Source organism: Oryza sativa, chromosome 1, assembly GCF_034140825.1.
Source record: "Oryza sativa Japonica Group chromosome 1, ASM3414082v1".
NCBI classification, from domain to species: domain Eukaryota; kingdom Viridiplantae; phylum Streptophyta; class Magnoliopsida; order Poales; family Poaceae; genus Oryza; species Oryza sativa.
In genome coordinates, this window is record NC_089035.1 from 4,715,555 (window position 1) to 4,736,556 (window position 21,002).

The following is a 21,002-nucleotide window of genomic DNA, read 5'->3' on the forward strand; positions in this document are numbered from 1 at the left end:
GCTTCACAAATTCGAGTTAGTCTCTGTACTTTGGTGGCCAAATCCAGGGAATAGTGGCTGACTAATAAGTGTCTCTTCTTGAGTTCTTTCCTAGCATATACTCCAGATGACTTAATTAGGTTTAGCTCATGTTTTTTTAACTTTTAGTCTATGTTGCGATGCGCTTCAAATCTTTTTTTATACACATCTAATCAGTGGCGGAGCCAAGATAAAATTATAGTGAGGGCTTCTCAGCCTTTTAGGCCTTCTAATAATCTCAGACAAAATCTATTTTAGCCCTCTTCCAATAGATATATGGATTTAAATTTTAGGGGGGTGTTAATAGAGGCTCTAATGATTCATTAGGGGGTAGGGGGGTCAAAAGACCCCCCCCCCCAGCCCCCACGCTGCCTCCGCCACTGCATCTAATGCATATGTTTTATACCAAACTTTCAATAAAAAAAGAAATAAAGTTTTTTTTCTTCAAAATCCTCTGGAATACTTGTCTTGAAATCTTGGGCGCACTCCAGGAAAAAAGATGGAGTAGGACCAAATCAGTTCTTTTTACTCAAAACTTAATTTATGGCTATTTGATTGTCTCGAGATTTGGGCATACGAGAGCTTGCTTCGCTAGCCAGCTGGTATACAAAATACATATAAGTTGCATTCTAATTACTATAGTTACATGTGAAAGCTTTAAAAAACTAACGGATATTGTATAGCTACTCTATTTGTAAGTTAAAGTGCCTTGGAGGTAAAGGTTGTTCAAAACTTAAAAAATATGCTCCCTTTGTTCTTAGCTTTTCTTTTTTAAAAAAGTCAAAGAAAATGATTTGTGTTTCCAGCCTCTATCGTTAGGCAATCAATTTAGTTCGGACTTTAATTTAAAATATTTAAAAGATACGAGGTTATGTGACAAGGGAAAGCATCCTATATGCACATAAGCTTTCTCATGTATATATCGTGCACATCAACTAATAAATATCATAAAATATTCTTAAAAAATATACATATACTTTCAATAGTACTACATATGCGTATAGTGTCACATCTTCAAATTCATTATACACAGAGAGAGAAAGAATTCTGACATATTTATAGTCTTAAAACTGTCAAAATTCCTTTTTTAGGCTGGAATATAATGAACTTAAGGTTAAAACTTTACACATAGATGTAATACTATTGAAAGTATATACATATTTTTTTTAATTTATTGTGATATTTGTTAGTTGCTATGCAATATGCATAAGAAGCTTGTGTACACATAATACATATACTTCCATGTGACAAACCCCATCTCCCTTCAAAGAAATGAGTTGAACTAATAAAAAGACATCACATAAATTTCTATAACAGAAGTTTATAGGAACTAGCTACGTACACCACCTAAAGTAGGACGAAAGACTCTTGATCATAGATTTATTGCACCACTGCATAAAGTATCCTGCAACCCTGTAATAACACCATAGATCCAGAGTGAAACCAGGTAGAAGAAATGGATATAACATTTATTGTTGGATAGATCATTTTAGGATGCATGCAAAGTCGCTAATATACTGAATTTTTTTGAGAGATTTGAAAACAATGTTAGTAGATTTGTCAAAAAAAAATCTTTGATTTACTTGTACTTTTATTTTTTTTTATGAATATATGAATAGGAAAACAATGAACCAATGATCAATCATTCTCGCTGGAAACCTTATATATGTTCTGAACAAGTAAAAAATTAATGCAGAGTATGTAAGATAGGGAGAAACTATTGAAGCAATTACTTTTCTCTGCAGAGTATGTAAAAATGATTTTTGGCATCTACCATTCAGATCCACATGCAAGCCTGTGACTTGTAAATTAAAACGACTGAGGCGTTTTAAACTTAACTTCGCTTGATTTTTCAACTATACTTAATTGAGGACCTCCATTGTTGTGACACGTGTATAATTACACGTAGCCGTCCAATGTCGTCATTTGGGAGATTCGCTGAGGTATCGAAGTCTCTTGACTGGCTCCAAAGATACGCCTTCATCTGTATCTCCCATGATGACGAACTACTAAGAGATAATTAAGCTAGGCTAATCAGTGCCTACTAAATTTAATTGACGTCCTGGACAGTTACTAGGATTTTTCTTGCTGATATATATATGACCACGTTAACTTGGTCAGTTATATCACACTTCAACAGTAAAAATTTTCAAAAGAAAATGTCGCTCCTCGATCGTACGTACGTATAAATTTTGACTTTTTAACCAGTTTGTAACAAATTCCATAAAAATTCCACCAACATCCTCATCTTATGTGTTCTATCAATTTTTATTGTTAAAATTTATGTGTATTTGTAAGGATGAGTATGCCCATATGCGTATGTTTATATGAATATCTACGTTTATACTATATTTTAAGAAAAATATCCCCCACAGTAAATTGATTTTTGCGAGGCCTCAACGAGTAGACTAAGAGCAGGTATAATAGCAGGCTATAAACCAGCTATAAACATAATTTAAAGAGATAAAATAGGAGAGATAAGAGCAGCGGGCTACATATTTGTAGCCAGCAGCAGCACAGACTCTAAGACGTATGTGTGTATAACAGGTGGGATCAAATATTGATTGTGTTGTATATGTTTATACGTAACTATTGTATGAATTAGCTATTAAGTTGATTATAGATGATTTGGAGCCAGCAGTTAGCTATACTATTAAACTTGCTCTAAGTGTTAGAGATTAATCAAGCAGATATGATGTTAATGAACTGATGCATGCAAAGCCAGACCGATCGATATCATATCGAAGGTCATGATCATCAATATATGATCCGAGGATTAAACACAAAACTCAAGATCTCATTAGGTACAAGGATCATTAGTGACACCGATCGATGAACCATCAGAAGAAGCCTTCTAGCTTGTTTGACACGGCCAATTTTAACTTCTCCAGATCTACGAAGATAATCGAAGATCTAATCGTGTACCGTTGACGATCTCTCATGCTGGGACTGTCTGACATACTATTATATAACGAACTCGATTATCATCTGGATTAATACGCGAGATTTCAGATCAGACCGAATCGCTCATGATGACGATGAGGAAATATTTTGCTTGACATGAATGGCACGAGTTTCTTCTGTGTTTTTATGACAGCTGGTTCAGAAATATTGACTTAAGTTGGGATCGTAGGAAGAAGTAGGCACAACGTTTTTCTGGTTGGATGGCACTGCCAGTCACAGCTGCGGCCACATTGTACTAATCAATGTACTGGTCCTATGCTTTGCATCAATGTAGTCCATTTGTCATGCACATGTAAAAACAAAAATAATATTTTTCCCCACAAATAATAATAATAATTTTGATTGCAAATAGTACTACGTCATATTCACAGTTAAATTTGACATTGCATATTAATTTATGAAATATATATCATGTATTGATCTATATGTCAATTTTTGTTTTAGATTGTTTTAGCTTTTTTTACCCATGTAAAAATAAGAAGATATCCCTCGAGGGATGAATAGATTTTCCGCCTGCATGACTACATTGCATTTTCATGGAAAGGGTGGTGATTGTCAATGTCATGGCAACTTGGGAGATATCTTCCATTGATCGTAAAGTTGACAATTGTTAGCAAGCAAATTTAGCTTCTTTCAATGAACTGGTACCCTCATGTATATGTATATATACCTGTTTGGCTGCCTTTTCTTCTAGATTACAACACTTTTGCCGGCCATTGCCTGCACAACAAGGTCAAAGGAGAAAGATGTATCAAATATTTGCAAGTTCGTAGGGTATGGGGAATTTTTTAAAATTTTGAATGTTTCTAAATAAATTAATGATTACTCCTACTTACTAACTTCCTGCTATTTCTGAACGTTGGCACGCCAGTGTGAGTGACAATCACGACAATAATGCCGCGGCTATGATGGTTTGGCCACAAAACTGTGGGCAGCTCCCACCATGGCGAGGCAACATGGTGTGTATTTCAAAGTAATTTCGAAGTAAGTTTCGTGTGTGTGTTTTCTTTAAAAAGCTTAAAAAAATTCCTAAGCTATGTATGCACATGTATAGCTAGTTGATGCCACTTACTCTCTTCTCTTCTGGCGATACATATTTAGGCCCACTTTGATTCAAAGGAAATTTATAGGAATTTTAAAGGATTTCATTCCTATAGGAATTTTTCCTATATATCCCTTTGAATCAAAGGAATGAATCCTATGGGATCCTATGAAATTCCTATGGAATGCCTCTTCCCATGCAAATTTTGGAGGAAATTTAACATGAGTTTCTACCTCATTTTAAGAATCCTTTGAGTCTTTCTCTCTCCTCAAATTCCTGTGTTTTTTCTACGGCTCAATCAAACGGTCATTCCTATGTTTTTCCTGTGTTTTGCAATCCTCTGTTTTACACTTGTATTCCTATTAAAATTCTATATTTTTCTTATTCCTCCGTTTTTTCATTCATGTGATTCAAAGGGGCCCTAGCTTGTTTGTTTTGGAGGAAAAACAAAGGATCTAGATTCCTAAGGATTAATTCCTATATGTGTCATTCGGTTTATATGATTGAAGTATAGGAGAACCAATAGAAAATCTCCGTTCCTACAAATTGTATAGCGAAAACATAGGAATTTTTCCATCCACTGAAACCTGTTGGAAAAATTCTTATAGATTGATGTGTGCACATATTCCTATTTCTTCACGTTTTCTATTCCTATGGAATAGAATTCCTCTAAACCGAATAAATCCTTACCCCTTTGAATAGCAGGATTGAAAAAAAACGGAGTAATAAAAAAAACACATGATTCTGATAGGACTGCAAGTGTAAAACAGAGGATTGCAAAACACAGGAAAAACACATGAATGGCCGTTTGATTGGACCGCAGGAAAAACATAGGAATCAGATGAGAGAGATAAACTCAAAAAAAATTTACCAAGAGGTTAGAGTGGATGTTAAATTTCCTACGTTTTTCCTCTAGAATCATAGGAATAGGAAAGTTTCCTACATTTTTCCTTTTCTCATCCCTACGAATCAAAGGCATAAATAGTGTAGATTTTCAATTCCTTTGTTTTTCCTTTATTTTTCCTCCAATTCAAAGGAGGCTTATTAACATTTAGGATGAGACTTAATCAAAATTCTTGGTCAAAAGAAACAGATTTGATCAAAATTTTGAACTTTGATTATCAATATATATAACTACTCAAATGCTTAGTTTAAAAATAAAAGAAATGGTACGTGTTGCCTCGGAAAGCATTGTTATCATATCATAAACTTATTAGATTTTATAAACTAATATAAAATTGATGATAGAAAATTTAAAAGCTTTAACCCAATAATATCCTAAACGTGAAATATTTATGACCAGAAGGAGTAATAGGGAACTCTTTTTTCATCAAATAGTGGGGGACATGTGTTTTACTCCTCCCTCGGTTATAACTATAAATATTTCTAGAATTCAAATTTTGTATCACAATACAAGCATTTGTGTGTGGATTCCCATGATTCTCATTACTTCAATGATTCGAAAATCAATCCAAGTATGAAGTATCTAAGCAATTCAAAATTCAAAAATTGGCAAATGAAGTAACTAAAAAGGAATCATTTGATCTAACCTCTGCTAAATAATTTAGAAATCCTTATATTTTGGAACGGATGGAGTACTAGAAAAGCATTAGCATTTCTTGTAGACGATGCATCTAGCATCTTATTTTCAAATTCGCATTCATTTCATTCATCCGTTGATGTCTTTCTCTATTATGTTTTTTTTATAAATAAAAAATATAATAGAGAAAAGGATCTGAGCTGAGCCCAACAAAATAAAAGAATCAGAGCTGAGCCCCAAAAAAATAGAAGATTCAGAGGATTAAAATTATTAAGAAGTTCGCAATCTTCACATCTCTATATGTGCGACTATCAGTTCATATACTACTACTAATAAGTGAACTCATCACTTGCCAAAAAGAAAATGTCAACTCGTCAGGTGTAGTGACATATATATGCAGGGACTAGCTAGTAACACGTTGTGCAGTGCAAATAAACTACTGAAAATTAAGTTTTATGCACCGAATTTGACAAGTTAACTTAATTAACAAATCTACATTAATAGCCATGGTCAACAGCTGATGGAGCATCTCCAGTTCTCCACCGTGATTAATTGGCTCAACACAGAAAAAATAACTGCATACTGTATTAACATAAGGGCGTTGGAAGATCATATTTTTCCAAGGAACACAATTTAGTTAAGTTTCAGTTTATAAGGCATTGACCGTAACCGTTCCAACTTCCATTTCTTGAGGAAATGACTTCTTCAAATAATAACTCAGGGGAGATGTACCACATCTATAAGTTACTTGTCCACAATTTATCCCCATATTTTATCACGTCTTCCAATATTCAAGAGAAAAATATTTGATTACTTGTTCCTTGAGTTTTCCATAACATGTTTTTTTATGTTACTCAGAGATCAGAAAAATGTACCATTTATGCTATTGGTTAGAACTCATTAGGATGTAGTCAGTTAAAATATGTCATAATTTTGAATTCAATCAATCATTGAGAAGAAGAAAATTAGTCCAATAAATCATATCCCAAAGTCTTGCTGAGTGCTGACACACCATAAACAAACTTATAACGATATAAAAAGAAAGAAGTATCTATTCCTTGCTTTTTTTTATTTATCTATATTTCCAATTAAGATGAATAACATGTATAGCAGCACTAGGAAATTCGTAGTCAACCAGTGAAACGTCTGATAAACAATATGCCTGTATTATACTTTGTTAATCTCCAGCAGTTTGACTACATTTGAGATTATACTATGAATGAATAGTAAATAATTTCCTTACATATATAACTATATGATCCTTTTCTTCATCATGTTGGCAAATAAATGCTAATCTTTGTACAGAGGATATCATTTTCTTGTACCAATCAGATTATTTATCCCAGTCTAAATGAAGGGAAATAGGGCTTGAAAGTGTCAGATGGGCAGAACTCTTGGTTATGCATCTCTTGCAGAGACCAAGAGCCGGTCCTTCCATTATCTAGATAGATGTGCATAAGCGATAAGTCTAGTGTATTGACTAGAAAATTAGCGTGCCACATTATAGCCCGTGTGTACTTGCTAAGTAGTTTTCAAAATTCATGTCTATAAAAGGTTGGTAAATGAAATATTCAATGGTGTTATTAACCGATGCAACAAGTTAAGCTAAATTAGCTTCCATGGCACTTATGCTAAAAAAAAGTAACTATTACCCTTTAAGAACAAAAAAAGTAACTATTACCCTTTAAGAACAATCATCAAAAACTGGATAAAACCATAGATAAATATATATTTACATGAATTCACTAAGAAAAAAAGCCTGATACTACCATAGTTGTATACAGTCTTTTTTTTTAAAGAATACAGTCGTTTCCGGTCTAGCTTCTAGCTACGGCACAAAGAAGAAACACAACAATGTAGTTACACAAAAAAATTTCAGAACCATAGTCTTTCACATATTTTAAATCCGGAGGTCATGATTTCGAGCACCTTGTAGGCGGCAACAATTTATATCTTTGGTATCTTGCATATCCCTAGAAATATAAGGAGGTGAACACAAATTAGTTGGACCTATACTGACTATAGAAGGAGATCAAGAGCAAGAGACAAGGTTAAGCCAGATTGTTCTGGTGGGCTAGTGGCACAGCAGCAAAAGCTATCAGAGACATGGCAGTAAAACTATGACTATTTTTAGATTGAAACAGCAGTTCCAGATCTAAAGGAAAACTATTGTTTGTCAATTGTTAGTTCTTATTATGGGTGCATTCAAATGATAATGGAACAACCTGTTGATAGGCCCATCAAAGTGATAACATCCACCCAACAGAACAAAAAGGATGGGGGAGAGGGATACAGAGAAAAAAAAAATCTCTTTAGGAAATATTTTATCTTTATATATTTGTCAGATAATCGCAAAATTCCATGTTCAGATAACACTATATTTTTTCCATATATAGAGAATGTGGATAGAAATATAACAAGCTCATGATGTATTAACTTAAGAATGTGGTCATCATGAACAGTTGCAATCGATCGCAACTTCAAAATTTCTGAAGTAATACTCAGGACAATCCCTTGAATAGAACAATTGCAAGTTGCAATGAGCGCACTAACCAATTATGATGCAAATGTCAGTAAATTGCGCCACTTTTATAGATCATTTTCTTTTGTCAGGAGGAGAAGTACTCTCGAAATAAACTACTGAGCAGGATTGAGACCAAAGAAAAAACTATGTATCAATGCAGAATTATTTTCATGATTATAAATGTTATTAGAAAGGGTATTCAGAAGAAAAAATCAAACTTGAGTTTTGTCAAGAACCATTCCTGATTATGTTCTTCTAGCGCATTAATATTTCTTTTCCAGATTATGCTAACTGTATATATACTAATAGCTCTAACTCATGTATAATTCGATTGCTGCTACGATGGAATCAGTAATACATAACTTAACTCATTAGTAATCCATATAAGAGTTTCATAACTTAGCATCAAATTCTGCAATTTCTAGTTGTGTGTTTCTCCTGGATTTCTGCAGAAGTAGTATAGTAGCAATAGAGCAATTAATACACTATCCAACAAAATAGTCCTAACTGTGCTATCAAATGCAACTCTAAGAAAGAACAAGATATATTCTTTCTTGGTCATTTCATCGAACACCATGAATGCACAGTTCGCACTACAAATCAGCAACCACACGTTCAGGAAAATAAATTGAACAAACATTACACTGTAGCTTGCTCACCACTGCCGGCCATGGCGACGACCGATAAGCGCGCTCTGCTGGCCGCCGAGAACGGCCATGGCGGCGGCGGTCCAGTCACCGTGTCGTTCAACACCAATGCCATCGTCCTGCTCGCCCTCCTCGTCTGCGGCCTCGGCGCGGTCGCGCTCCACGTCGTCCTCCAGTGCGCGCTCCGCGTCACGCCGTAGGCTGGGATCCCTGTCGTTGGCTCGCCGGCGCCGTTACCGGGAGCGGGAGGCGTCGAGATGAGATCGATTGGAAGGGGAAGAGGCATGAGGTCGATCGACCCTTCAGGAGAGGACGAGAAGCTAACCTTTTTGCATTTTACTCCTTCGCTAGATCATATTTTACATTTTAGCCCTTCGCGGGAAGAGCGTATGCACGAACCACGCAGCGCCACGTGGCCTCGCTAATCGCACGCTAATCTGCATAGATTTCGATATATAGAGATAGAGATGGCTTGTCCGCTATTGATTAGCAAATATCATATGTATTTCCCATAGAATTGCACTTAATACTATTATATTATCACTTTCAGTACTAGGATTATTTTATATAACACACATGAAATACATTTCCTTGTCTTACTAAACTAACAGAGAAGAGGACATTGTAGTTCTAAAAAAAAAAAGAGGACATTGTACCTGAAAATGGGCCTCCATACACTGTACATGAAAATGGGCCACCAAAATTCTGCTCGGCTTGCTACCTCACTATCTTCTGGAATGACCTGTAGCACTCAAAAGAAAACGGATAAAAAGGATATACATTAGCAACACAGCATTCAGCAATGCGGATTCTTGATATTTCAGTTTGATTCAAACAGCAAGCAAACACACTACAGCTAAAACAGATATGACAAACAAAAGAAACATTACAGATTAGCAGAACTACATGCTTTTCAGCATCTTAAGCCTCCAAGCAGAAAAGGGTACTACAATGGTGTGGATATAAGATATTGTGAGCAAATTCAGAAGTCAGGAATTATATTATGGAACCAATACAAGATTACCAACCCTGATCAACAGAAGTTAACAGACCAACCCACTACATCCAAATCATACTAACAGCAAAACAACTTTATACAAGAAAAACCTTCAGATCATTTTTCTCCAGATAATGTGAGAAATTATAGTAGTAGTAGTATAGCATCCCAACAGGCTACCGGGTGTCAATACTGTCTGACTAAAATGCAGGCAACATTTACGCACCAAAACTGAAAACCATTTTCTCCAAAGGATGGAGGATGTATTATCAAAGGTATATGCATACAACATTTTTCATTATCGATATCAAAGAACATAATATGGTGATACAACTCAGAAGCTGCTACAAAAGTACATGCTCAGGACCTTATGCAACATTCTATGGTATTGGGGAAGTAATATATAATCTATAAGATTTGACCCAGCAGGCCTTTTCCATGCTTTCTCAAACTGCATGAATTGGGCTGTTGTTTCTCTTATTTAGGTCAGGTCCAGCCATTGGTGGGTTCACATGAAAAGCTGATTGTCTTGTATTTGTCGGTCCAGTAAGCTGAAGGGAAAGAGCAGAGGGTTCTATGGAGTTAGAGCTGCCGTCACCTATGGTAAGCTTGGACATGCCAACAACCTCATCAGCCTTATTGATCACCTCCTTTCCATTCACTGGAGTGGGCTTTAGGATTTCATGATTTGTGCCTGATTCACCCACATTAGCAACATTTGGAGGCCAAAGAGTTAGTGGAACAGGTATTAATGCCGGGTAGAATGTTGGCATTGTCAGAACAAATTTAGTCTTGAAAGGTGCAGCATGGTTCATCTCCAAGTCTAGTGCTGCTAGTGAAGGTTCTGTGAACTCAGATTCCTCATGCTTCCTTAGCTGCAAATCCGACAGGTGTCTAGCAAACTCAGGTTCCTTCTGTTTCACAAGATGTGATATTGGCAATTGATTTGAGCTTGTGGCTTCGTCTTGAGTACTATGGAGCATAAGCTGTTCTACGACCACTGGGGATTCGTCCATGGGCTGCAGGTTGAAGATGAAATTCGAACATAAGATGGTCGTGATATAGAAATATCAGGACACAATTTAACATATATGGAGATAATAGACACCTCCTGTCTCAAGCGAAAATTGCAAGCAAAAATTGCATACCATTTCTGGGACCATGTCAAACAAGCTTGACCTCCTCTTCCTTCTTGATGAGTTTGTCTGTCTAATGAAGTACTTTTGAGCATGGCTAGCCACCTGAGTTGGTGTCCTGGAAACAACAAAATTACGAGAGATCCCACGCCAGTCTCCTTTACCAAGCTTCTGCAGACCCATTAGAAACATTCTATGCTCTTCTTCAGTCCAAGGTGTACCTGAAGCACAACATCAGCCCTTGAGTTGAAACTGGACTGAAAAATCCCAGATGGTTTCTGTGAAAAAATAATCCACGACCCCATTTTTTTAGAGGAAAGATCATTATATTGATAGTGACCTGGCTTTTTCAGAGAGCCAACAGTAGTTCAACAAAGAGGTAAAACCAACTCACACACCGAGGGTTACACCCACTGGATCATTCCAGCTACGGAGTACATGACAAGCTCAGCCAAAAAACACACTGGAACTGCAGGGACCAGCACTGTAGCATACTCCCTCTAACACCAGAATACTCCCCATTCACTAGCATGTATTCATTACAACAAAGACAAAGCATCAATCACTACTTTTGAGCTTGACTACAATCTCAAGCTTTGGGTTTCTTACTTTGTTTATATATAATAACCATCAACCTTGATGCATCTCAATCTAGTGAGTTTAATATTAGATCAGTAATGCTATTCTCTGTAGAATAATATGCATGAGTCTATAATTGATTCATCTGATTCCATCTCACAAACAATGGACACTCCAGAACCACAATAATAGCTTTGTAAAGAAGAAAGGGTAGATAAGTTTGCCTTCTATTCAGTACTACTCCCTCCGTTTCAAAATGTTTGACACCGTTGACTTTTTAGCACATGTTTGACCGTTCGTCTTATTCAAAAACTTTTGTGAAATATGTAAAATTATGTGCCTACATAAAAATATATTTAACAATGAATCAAATGATAGGAAAAGAATTAATAATTACTTAAATTTTTTGAATAAGACGAACGGTCAAACATGTGCTAAAAAGTCAACGGCGTCAAACATTTCGAAACGGAGGGAGTAACATAGTTGAATTCTGGGTATGCATAATCTAGAATCTCTGTTCACCAAGATCAACCGCTCAAGCAGCAGGTTTTTCCAGCACAAGAAAAATATGAAAGGGGAAAGGAAAATAACTTTGCCTCTCATCATTAATACGATTAAGCTCTGAAGCTGCCCAACTTGGATGTACATGCTGCAAGTCCTCCATAGAAAGTATGGATATAGACTAAATAATACAGCATAGCACTTGTGGTGGACACTCACGGTTCAAAGGCCTTTCAATTTTTAACCATGTAAAAAGAATGTCCAGAAAGCATGACAAATAACTATTGGCAAATTCATTGCCATAAAGTTTTACAGCAGAATCAGCATGATGCTGTCATGTAGTAGGGACAGGTGCTTTTGTTTCAACTAAAGATGTTGCTCATACAAGGGAACTCCATTGTGAGTTCCCTTTTGAGATTTGTTCTTAATTCTTTTAGATAGATGGCTTCATCCCATAACCACTAGCGCCAGCTGATTCATAATAATCAAAACAGACTCAGGCTCTAGCTTGGTCTATAAGTAAACTAGGAATTGCCCCTACAGTTTCTTTGAAGCCAAGTGCCAGTAAAGTCTCTTCTACATGTACCAAAAAAATAGCATATCACTACCAAACCAAATACATTAAGAAAGTACATAGTGCACACCTAGGACTGGTCAAACCAACTGGAAACCAATGTGGCTAGATTCCATTAGGATCAGGTGATTAAATTAAAGGTCAAAGAGACGTGGGGTCCTTAGCCCGGGCCAGTCAGTGTCCCTCTCGGAATGTGATCTATACAGGTCTTCTTGCGATGCACATGTGCACGTAACTTAATCAGATGGGAAAAGATATTTAGCTAGGTTGATTAGTGTCGGCCATTCTGGACGGTTCCTATAGATTGCATCTTCAGCAATGATAGCGGCCATACCTTGAGTCTAGCGAACAAAATAGGGAGGCGTGACTATTAAAACATGTCTCCGAATTCATTACAAGAAGATAGCTTGATCTTCTCTACAAAATTGTCAATCATTTGTTAATTTCTTGAATCAAATTGGGTCTTTAACTCTTTGATATCAAAAGGATACATCTTTTTGTTTCTGTTGATGATTTTCCTTATCTTTAATGTTGCTATCTTGGTTGCATAAAGGATCCGTGAAAGTAGAGGAACATACCACATACCGACAAATTAAAAGGAACAGTACATTATGCGATTCAACCACAAAATTTTGTTTTCCTTGCGCACAAGTTGCGATACCTGAAGCAATCGAACTAGAATATTTTATTTCACAAAAAGGAAACCCATATTTTTCCTTGTCTTGGCAGCAAGAAATGAAAATAGAAAAGATTCCTACCGCTCGCTGAGCCGAGCGTGCTCCATGAGGCGGTAGGTGCATGGAACGCGACGCGTTAATCAGAAGCAAACAAACGCAAAACGCAGCATTTCTACTTGCTCAGTTGATTCACCAAGCAGAAGAGTATGAACAGCGCGCAGCTGTACCTCTCGTCGCCGCATTTCATTTCACCGAGCACGCAGCTAGCATGGACAGGATGCAAGCTAGAGTGTATGTTTGAACGGAATTACAGAAGGAAGAAGAAAGAAGAAAAAAGGAATCTAACCTTTCTTCCGCTCGCCGCGGCCATTCGTCGAGCAGGAGGCGTGCGTGGGGTCGTCGGACGCGTACCCGGCCGCGCCCTCTCCCCCTCCTCCTCCTCCCCTTCCCGTTCCCGCCGGCGACGAACCCCCTGACCCACCGCCACTCCCGAGCGACGACGCGATGCAGCTCATGCTCGCGCTCTTCTTCATCGCCACCTCCGGCGGCGACGTGAGCCGCACGCCGAACAGCCTCACCCCGCCTCCGCCTCCACCGCCGCCGCGGGCGGGGCAGGTCCGCGCGTTGTGGCCGTTGTTGCTGCAGTGCGAGCACCGCCTCGTCATCGCACACGCACCGTGACACCACGAGATCACCAAAATGCGTCGCCTCGTCGACCCTCGCCGCCGCCGCCGCCGCGCGCGGTGGGTTTTCTCCTTCTCTATCTGTCTTCTTGTTCTTTTCCGGGGAAGATGATATTTTTGGCCACTTAAAAAGAGCGGCGAGTTGAAGTGAAATGACGGAAAAGGACATGGGCTGCGGTGGTGGGGGGCGGGGGTATTTTGGGAATTGGCGGCTTAGCTGTGGCCACGAGATGGACAGGAAGCGACGGGGGCGAGCGTTTCACCGGCGAGTGAAGCGGAGGAGGCGGACACGTGGCGCCTCCCGCCGCCGCCTACGACAAAGTACGACGCTTAATTAACCACAGTAAAACTGCCTACGGCCCGTACTCGTAAACACAACTTTAACTTTTTATTTCTATAAAAATATTTATTGTAAAGTGATATATATACTTTTATAAAAGTATTTTTTTAAGATAAATCTATTCATATATTTTTTATATTTTTAAACTCAATAATTTAAGAGATATTCATGATTTATATTCCTAAAATTTGACTTAAACATTATCTTAAACGACTTCCTTTATAAATATAGAGAGAGTACTTTCTTTGTAAAAAAAACTAACTTCTGAAAATGAGTCTGAAAAATTATTTATCTAAACTTATTCCTAAAATGTTATTTTTTTTAATGAATGGTGCATTACTCTGTCTTAAAAAAAATCCTACCTACGAATCTAGATAATACGTTAGATTCATAAATAAGATTAGATTTTTTTTATGGAGGGGTAGGTAGCTAGCTTGATCACAATTAAAACGGTACTCCCTTTGGTTTTAAATTGGAGTACAAAATTTTTAAGCTTTGGCTAGTCTCTGTTTCTTAAACACTTTAATTAATATTGTACGTTTTAGCCCCTTCATCCCAAAACTCTCTCCATTTCTTTTTTATTTGGCATTGCTTAGTTAAAAAGGAATGAAGGGATATATGCATTTTTAGATTCTTAGCAAACAAAGTGTTCTAATCTCTACAGATAGAGCTAGCTACTTAATTCTTCATTTATAGTGAGCATGTTTCCCAAATTGCTAAGCGGTGCAATTTTTTAAAACTTTCTATATGAAAGTTTTTTAAAAAATATAAATAAGTTAATTTGTAAGTTTGTAATAATTGATACTTAATTAATCATATCCTAATCACTCACCTTGTTTTGTGTGCGAAGAAAACTCTGCAACCAAACACACCTTCGAACGAAGCCTAAGTTTAACAGAAGATAGTTTCTTTTAGTCATTTTAGTGGTAAAATTTTGAATTCTGAATAGCTTATGTTCCCTTTCCAAGCATCTCACTGGCTGAAAATGCATAAATTCCATGCATATATTGAAATCAATGTCCCAGAAAATGCTATATTATGATATAAATTTTAAATCTTAAACATACTTATATTTTGAAACATAGGGAATATCGTAAATATAATCAGAAAAAGATACTATATATACATACTAATTTATTCTTATAGAACTTTTACAAACACTAATGTGTATATAGTGTTGCAAGTACATCTAATTAAATTCTCTATAACTCTCATATTTTATATAGTAAAATTAAATGGTTGAGATTATTGTTTGGAAGAGTTCTTTTAGTTTCGTGTAGAAAACCATGACGACTTTCATTAATAGTAGTTTTGATACGATTAATATATAGTCAACCGTGACAAATACATATTAGGATATACTAGTAACAATTGTACAATGATTTTACATTTAATTAGCATATTGACTTCTTGATTTTAATTAACCGCGGCTGTTACTTGCTCCTGCATCTTCTTCTTCACCAAGACAACAACACACCTCTGAATTAATTATACAGTAGATTCTGCCATATTCACTGCATCTCGTTGTGTGATGAAGGTATTGCATGCATTGCATGGAGATCTCGGAATGAACGATGGCTAGCTAGCTACAACTCCAGCTTAATTAAGCCATTGACTTGATGATAGTTCATACCTAGGTATAGCAGCAGCAGCTTTTTTTTTCCTCTCCTTTTTCCCCTATTTTTCTCGACGCCGTGAACGCACGTCTCTTATCTTGTCGTAGATAAAGAAGAAAAGAAGATCCATCTATCCATCCATGCTACGAAACAGAATTAGAAACGCGTCTCTCTCTCTCTCTCTCTGACTTCCTTGCTAGCTTCTCCTACCACTATGAACTATCCTATACGCTATAGCTACTATCAGATCTTCTATTCATGAAAGTCATATGATCTTTCTTTTTTAGTTTTTAGATATATTTATGAGAGTGTGATATTTTTTTTATATATATAGATAATAATATGAGTGAGATTTTTGGATGTTTTCTCTTCTCCATCCATCTCTTCCATTGCATCCATGCATCCATGCCAACTAATTATACTCACTAGCTGCTAGCTATCTAGTTCCTGTCTACAGAAAAGAAAACCTTATCTTCCTCTCTCAGCAGCTTCGTAGCAAGCTCACAATTCATTCATTTTATGCATGCCATGGAATGTTCCAGAAACGTACGTGAACCTCATGGAAAATTACACGACCTGCTGTGCAGTCAATACGTATGTAATACACGCTCGTGCTATTACTTTAACTCACCGCTGGAATATTATTACAGGATTAAGGGAGCACATCATGTTCAACTTGCAGAAAAAAAACTGACTTAATCGGCTCCACACACCCCAATTCTTCAGATAAAACAGGTATAAATTACCGATTTATCTCTCTGCGTGTGTACTGCAAATTCAGATATATAAGTGTTAGCTCAAGAGCATAAACATGTTCTTGCATACTTTTGACTCTGAATTATTTATTTTTCTTCAGATAAAAAGGGGGCAAGAAACTTTCGGTATCTGTCTGAAAGAGCTAGCTAGCTCCAAAGTCTCCAAAGTAGGTCAGGAACCTCTCTGCAACTTTGGAGCATCTAGGATAGCAACTCACTTGCTCACTCCAGACGTCCATGTCGTTTTCATAATCTTCTATCTTTTATTTTGGATCTCATGTATAATCTGAACTCTGTATGCACTACGCAAAGTGCCTGCATGCTGCGTCTGTCATTTATTTTATCTTATCTTCTCTGCACAGGTGTTCGTTCCTAGTTAAAATTGACAGTTTGCAAGCTAGTAGTAAACAAATGCTAATCATTGAGACGCAAAAAGGCTCAGATCGATCTCGATCGAGCAAGTAGCTAGGGAATCGAGATTAATTACTGTTCTAAACTGCATCCGCTGTATCATTAGTGCGCTGCAGAATCTGATTTGCTGTCAGGAGCGTTCAGTTTACCGGTTTCAGACTTTCAGTGATTCTGCTTGTTATATTCTGGCTTAGAAGAGATGCTAAATCAAAAGGTTATTATATGTGCAGATTTTGTCTTCTAGTTCCAAGAATTGCCGAATAAGTAAACATAGTTTAATTAATGAGTGAACTGATTGATGGTTACCGAAAAGATTGGGATGCTAATTCGATCAACAGCTCGATCCCCTGTAGATACAGTTGCATCAAGCCGAATATATTACACGAACTGTTTTACAAAAGCTATAACATTCAGTGATATTTGTTCCATTAATTGTCAAAAGGAACATTGATTTGTCAAATCAAAAGGGGGGCATCAGTTCATCACTGAAGCATGCATGCCTTCACTTAAATTAGTTCTCATGTATATATTCAGTTCAGGAAGCCCATATGCATCTTTTCTTTATCCATGTGCAGGCCGGTTTAGCAAAGCAAACAACTAAAGCTGGGTCAGCTACTGGGCAAGTGTGGTCACGTGTTCTTTGCCTTATCAACTAAGGCATGGACTGATCAAACCCATGAAATGATAAAACGCATGTGCTTTTGCAGTTGCAGTGCCTGTTCTTTTCAGCTTTTCAGTAATAGGAAAAAAAAAGATGAGATTTGAAGGGAGAGACGTCCCTCCAAATATTTTTTTAAAAAAATTATAAGCGTATTGAGGATTGAACACAGGAGTTCAGAGTTGAAACCACACATGACACAATCGAGTGCATCTCTAGTAGTAGAAAAAATAAAAAAAAATATGAAGGAAAGAGATGGAGAAAGTGGCGGTGTATGTGTGCGATTGCTGGAGATTTCGGCCCAGGTTTAGCCCAATGATACAAGAGCGACCCAATTTGCCAAAATTATGAAGCCCACCTAGCTATATCCAGGTTTACAAAATGCGATAACCACGGTTATTATTACCGATGAAAATCAGCGAAATTCGATAAAAAATTGCCAACCATTTAAATTTTGATTTTACATCTTTCTGGGCTAAATGCCTGTCTACAGCTAGAAGACCTGCTTGGCCAGAAAATTGGCCACGGCGTCGAGGATGACGTAGGCACGACTGTGGTGTCGGATCGCTGTCATGAGCTGGGAAACTGTTTTAACAAAACAGCTCGAGTGGATATATATACCCATTTATTATATGTCATCTAAATTGTTATGAAAAAATAGAAAAAATATGAACAAGATAGATCAATATATAATATATCAATGCACAAATATGCAAGTTAAAATTCAACTTCTACAAATTGTAACAAAAATAACAAACAAAACTCAAATTACTATATGTATATTTGCAATTAAATTTGTTGTTTTTGTTATAACTTGTAGAAGTTGAATTTGAACTTGCATATTTGTGAAGTGATATATTACATATTGATCAATGTTTTTGAAAAATTTTCGTAACCATCTAGTTGACATGCAATAAACGGGTGAACGTCCACTCGAACTAGAATCCATCTCCGTCGTGAGCTCTCCCTACTTGCTGTACTTGAGGCTGAAAGCCGTTAGGGGATGACATAGGGGCCCCACACTATTTTTTTAATTTATGTGATGAGTGGTTTGCCATGTGGACTCAACGAAAACCGTCTAAAAAACAATTGAGGGAGACGTTTGAAAAGGTTTTAATAGTTAGTGGGGTGAGGATATCCGGTTTTTAGAGTTAAAAGGATAACAGTAAGATTTTGGCATTCTAACCTATATTGAGGGACTCAGGTTGAACTTTTTGCAATCCGAATCGATTTGATAGATCGAGTCCGAATTGTAGCGGATTCTCAAGGCCCGCAACCATACTAGCCCACTAGTCCGAGTTGCTAGAATTTGTTGACTTTCAGGCCCAGTAGAATCTGGAGATTTCAACACGAGCTAAGCCCAAAATATTGCGGCCCAAATCTTTCAGCTCGATAGACTGGCCCCAAATGGAAAACGTCCACTTTGACTCCCTTAAAAGTAGGCCGAATCTAATTCATACCCCTCAACTGAAAAACCAAATGAAAAACCAGATAAGATAACTCCTCGAACTATTGAAACCAGTGCAATTTGACTCCCTTAGCGGTTTTGAAGGGTGGTTTTGCTGATGTGGCGCTGATGTGGTGGTGTTGACCTGGTCTTCATCTCATGTGACGCCTATGTGACAATAAAATTAAAAAAAATCTGAGAGACCCATTTGTCATTCAAATAAAAAACTATTGTGGAGCCCACCTATCTTCCTTTCTCTCTCCAACCTTTCTTCCTCCTCCCTCTCTCTCTCTCCCTTGTCTCTCTCTTTTCTTTCCTCTTCCGTGGTGACGGCGGCGGGCGGCGCTACCCCTGCAGAGACAGCGGGAAATGGCTCCCACTGTCGGGGGGGGGGGGGGGGGGAGGTGGCTGGCGTTCGGGGGCGTCAGTGCCGTCCGATTTTCCGGCGGAGAGCTTCGACGACCGGCGGCAGAAGCAGGTGTTCGTCCGTGGCCGGATGCCCAGCGCGGCCGCCGTCGCCGGGTACGTGGTCCTGTCGGTCATGTCCACCATTGTTGTACCGCGCCTCTACACTGAGCTGAAGTGCCACCACGTCGCCGTCGCCTGCATCGTCGCGCTGGTGCTCGCCTTCTGCAACACGTACGTCACCAGCGTCATCGACGTGAACATCGCGACCACCTTCGGCAAGGTGGTGGTCCTCGCATTCGGCTCGTGGGTGGGGCTCAAGGACAGCGGCGTGGTCACCGGGCTCGCCGCCTACGGCGTCATCGTGGCGACCGTCTCCACCGGCTCCGACCTCACCCAGGCCTTCAGGACGGGCTACCTCACCCTCACCTCGCTGCGCGCCACCTTCCTCAGCCAGGCCGCCGGCATGGCGCTCGGCTGAGTCATCAATCACGTCATCTTCTGGGTGTTCCACAACGGCGGCGGCGACGGCATCGCCATGCTCTGATCCGAAGAAATTTGGTGTCCTGCTCCTGCGCGTGAGCGTAACGACGTCAGGAAATTGCTCCCGGATTTGGAGCGGATTCTTGCCTTGTAGGAAGATCCTAACCTATCATATCTTATTCTACCCGAGCTTTGCGAGCGTTTCCTGAAATCTTCCTGTGCATCTTCAAGAAGTCATTTATCTCTTTCCCTAAAACGCATTCGGTTCCAAATTAAGGCTGACTTGTATAAACGCTACTATAAGCCCGTAATAACACGGTAATTCTTGTTTGGTTCAAAATCTTGGGTAATGAGTAGTAGCAAGCTCGCCATCACGAGGAGACGTCCGCGGGACTCCACCAGGTAGCGGACAACTCGGATACTGCTCGCCTCGCCGGCAAAACGGGTCCACCTCGACCTCGCCGTCCCCGGCCATCTTCCCCGCACCCCCGCGCCGTCCTTGGCCTCCTCCTGCAGCCGCACCCGTAGTCCCGCCCCCCGCCGCCGCCACGAAGAGGAAAGAAAAGAGAGAGAAGAGAGGGAGGAGGAAGAAGGGTTGGAGAGAGAAAGGATGATAGGTGGGCTCCACAATATTTTTTTTTATTTGAATGACAAGTGGATCCCTCATATATTTTTTTAATTTTAATGCCACTTAGACGTCACATGGGATGAAGAGCAGGTCAGCTCTACCACATTAGCGCCACGTCAGTAAAACCACTCTTCAAAGCCGCTGAGGGAGTCAAATTGCACTGGTTTTAATAGTTAGGAGAGTTGTCTTATCTGGTTTTCCGGTTGATGGATACGAATTAGATTCAGGCTATTTTTAAGAGAGTCAAAGCGGACTTTTCCGCCCCAAATTGCATCTGTTTTTAGGTGGGCTAGCTACTCGTCTGAATCATGGATGCTAAAGATTAGCAGAGGGATCAAGCACACTAATCACGTTCATTTGTGTCGGAAGACACGACA

At 38.5% G+C, this 21,002-nt stretch overlaps 2 protein-coding genes and 1 non-coding gene across 3 annotated transcripts; 1 reads left to right on the forward strand and 2 right to left on the reverse strand.

The window, feature by feature from the left end:
- Nucleotides 1-7,247: 7,247 nt before the first annotated feature.
- Nucleotides 7,248-9,039, reverse strand: LOC4326765 (uncharacterized). The gene is made up of 2 exons (XR_010734819.1): nt 8,748-9,039; nt 7,248-7,537 (listed from the first exon to the last, which is right to left on the reverse strand). It is a non-coding gene; the product is annotated as an uncharacterized protein (transcript).
- Nucleotides 9,040-9,964: 925 nt separating this feature from the next.
- On the reverse strand, nt 9,965-13,983 carry LOC4326766 (transcription factor MYBS3-like). Its single transcript, XM_015766301.3, has 3 exons — nt 13,546-13,983; nt 10,881-11,089; nt 9,965-10,751 (listed from the first exon to the last, which is right to left on the reverse strand). Exons 1-3 carry the CDS (start codon nt 13,862-13,864, stop codon nt 10,179-10,181), a joined length of 1,101 nt encoding a protein of 366 aa, XP_015621787.1. The 5' UTR covers nt 13,865-13,983; the 3' UTR covers nt 9,965-10,178.
- Nucleotides 13,984-19,605: 5,622 nt separating this feature from the next.
- On the forward strand, nt 19,606-19,995 carry LOC136354782 (probable metal-nicotianamine transporter YSL10). The gene has a single exon (XM_066306484.1). It carries the CDS (start codon nt 19,606-19,608, stop codon nt 19,993-19,995), a length of 390 nt encoding a protein of 129 aa, XP_066162581.1.
- Nucleotides 19,996-21,002: the final 1,007 nt, after the last annotated feature.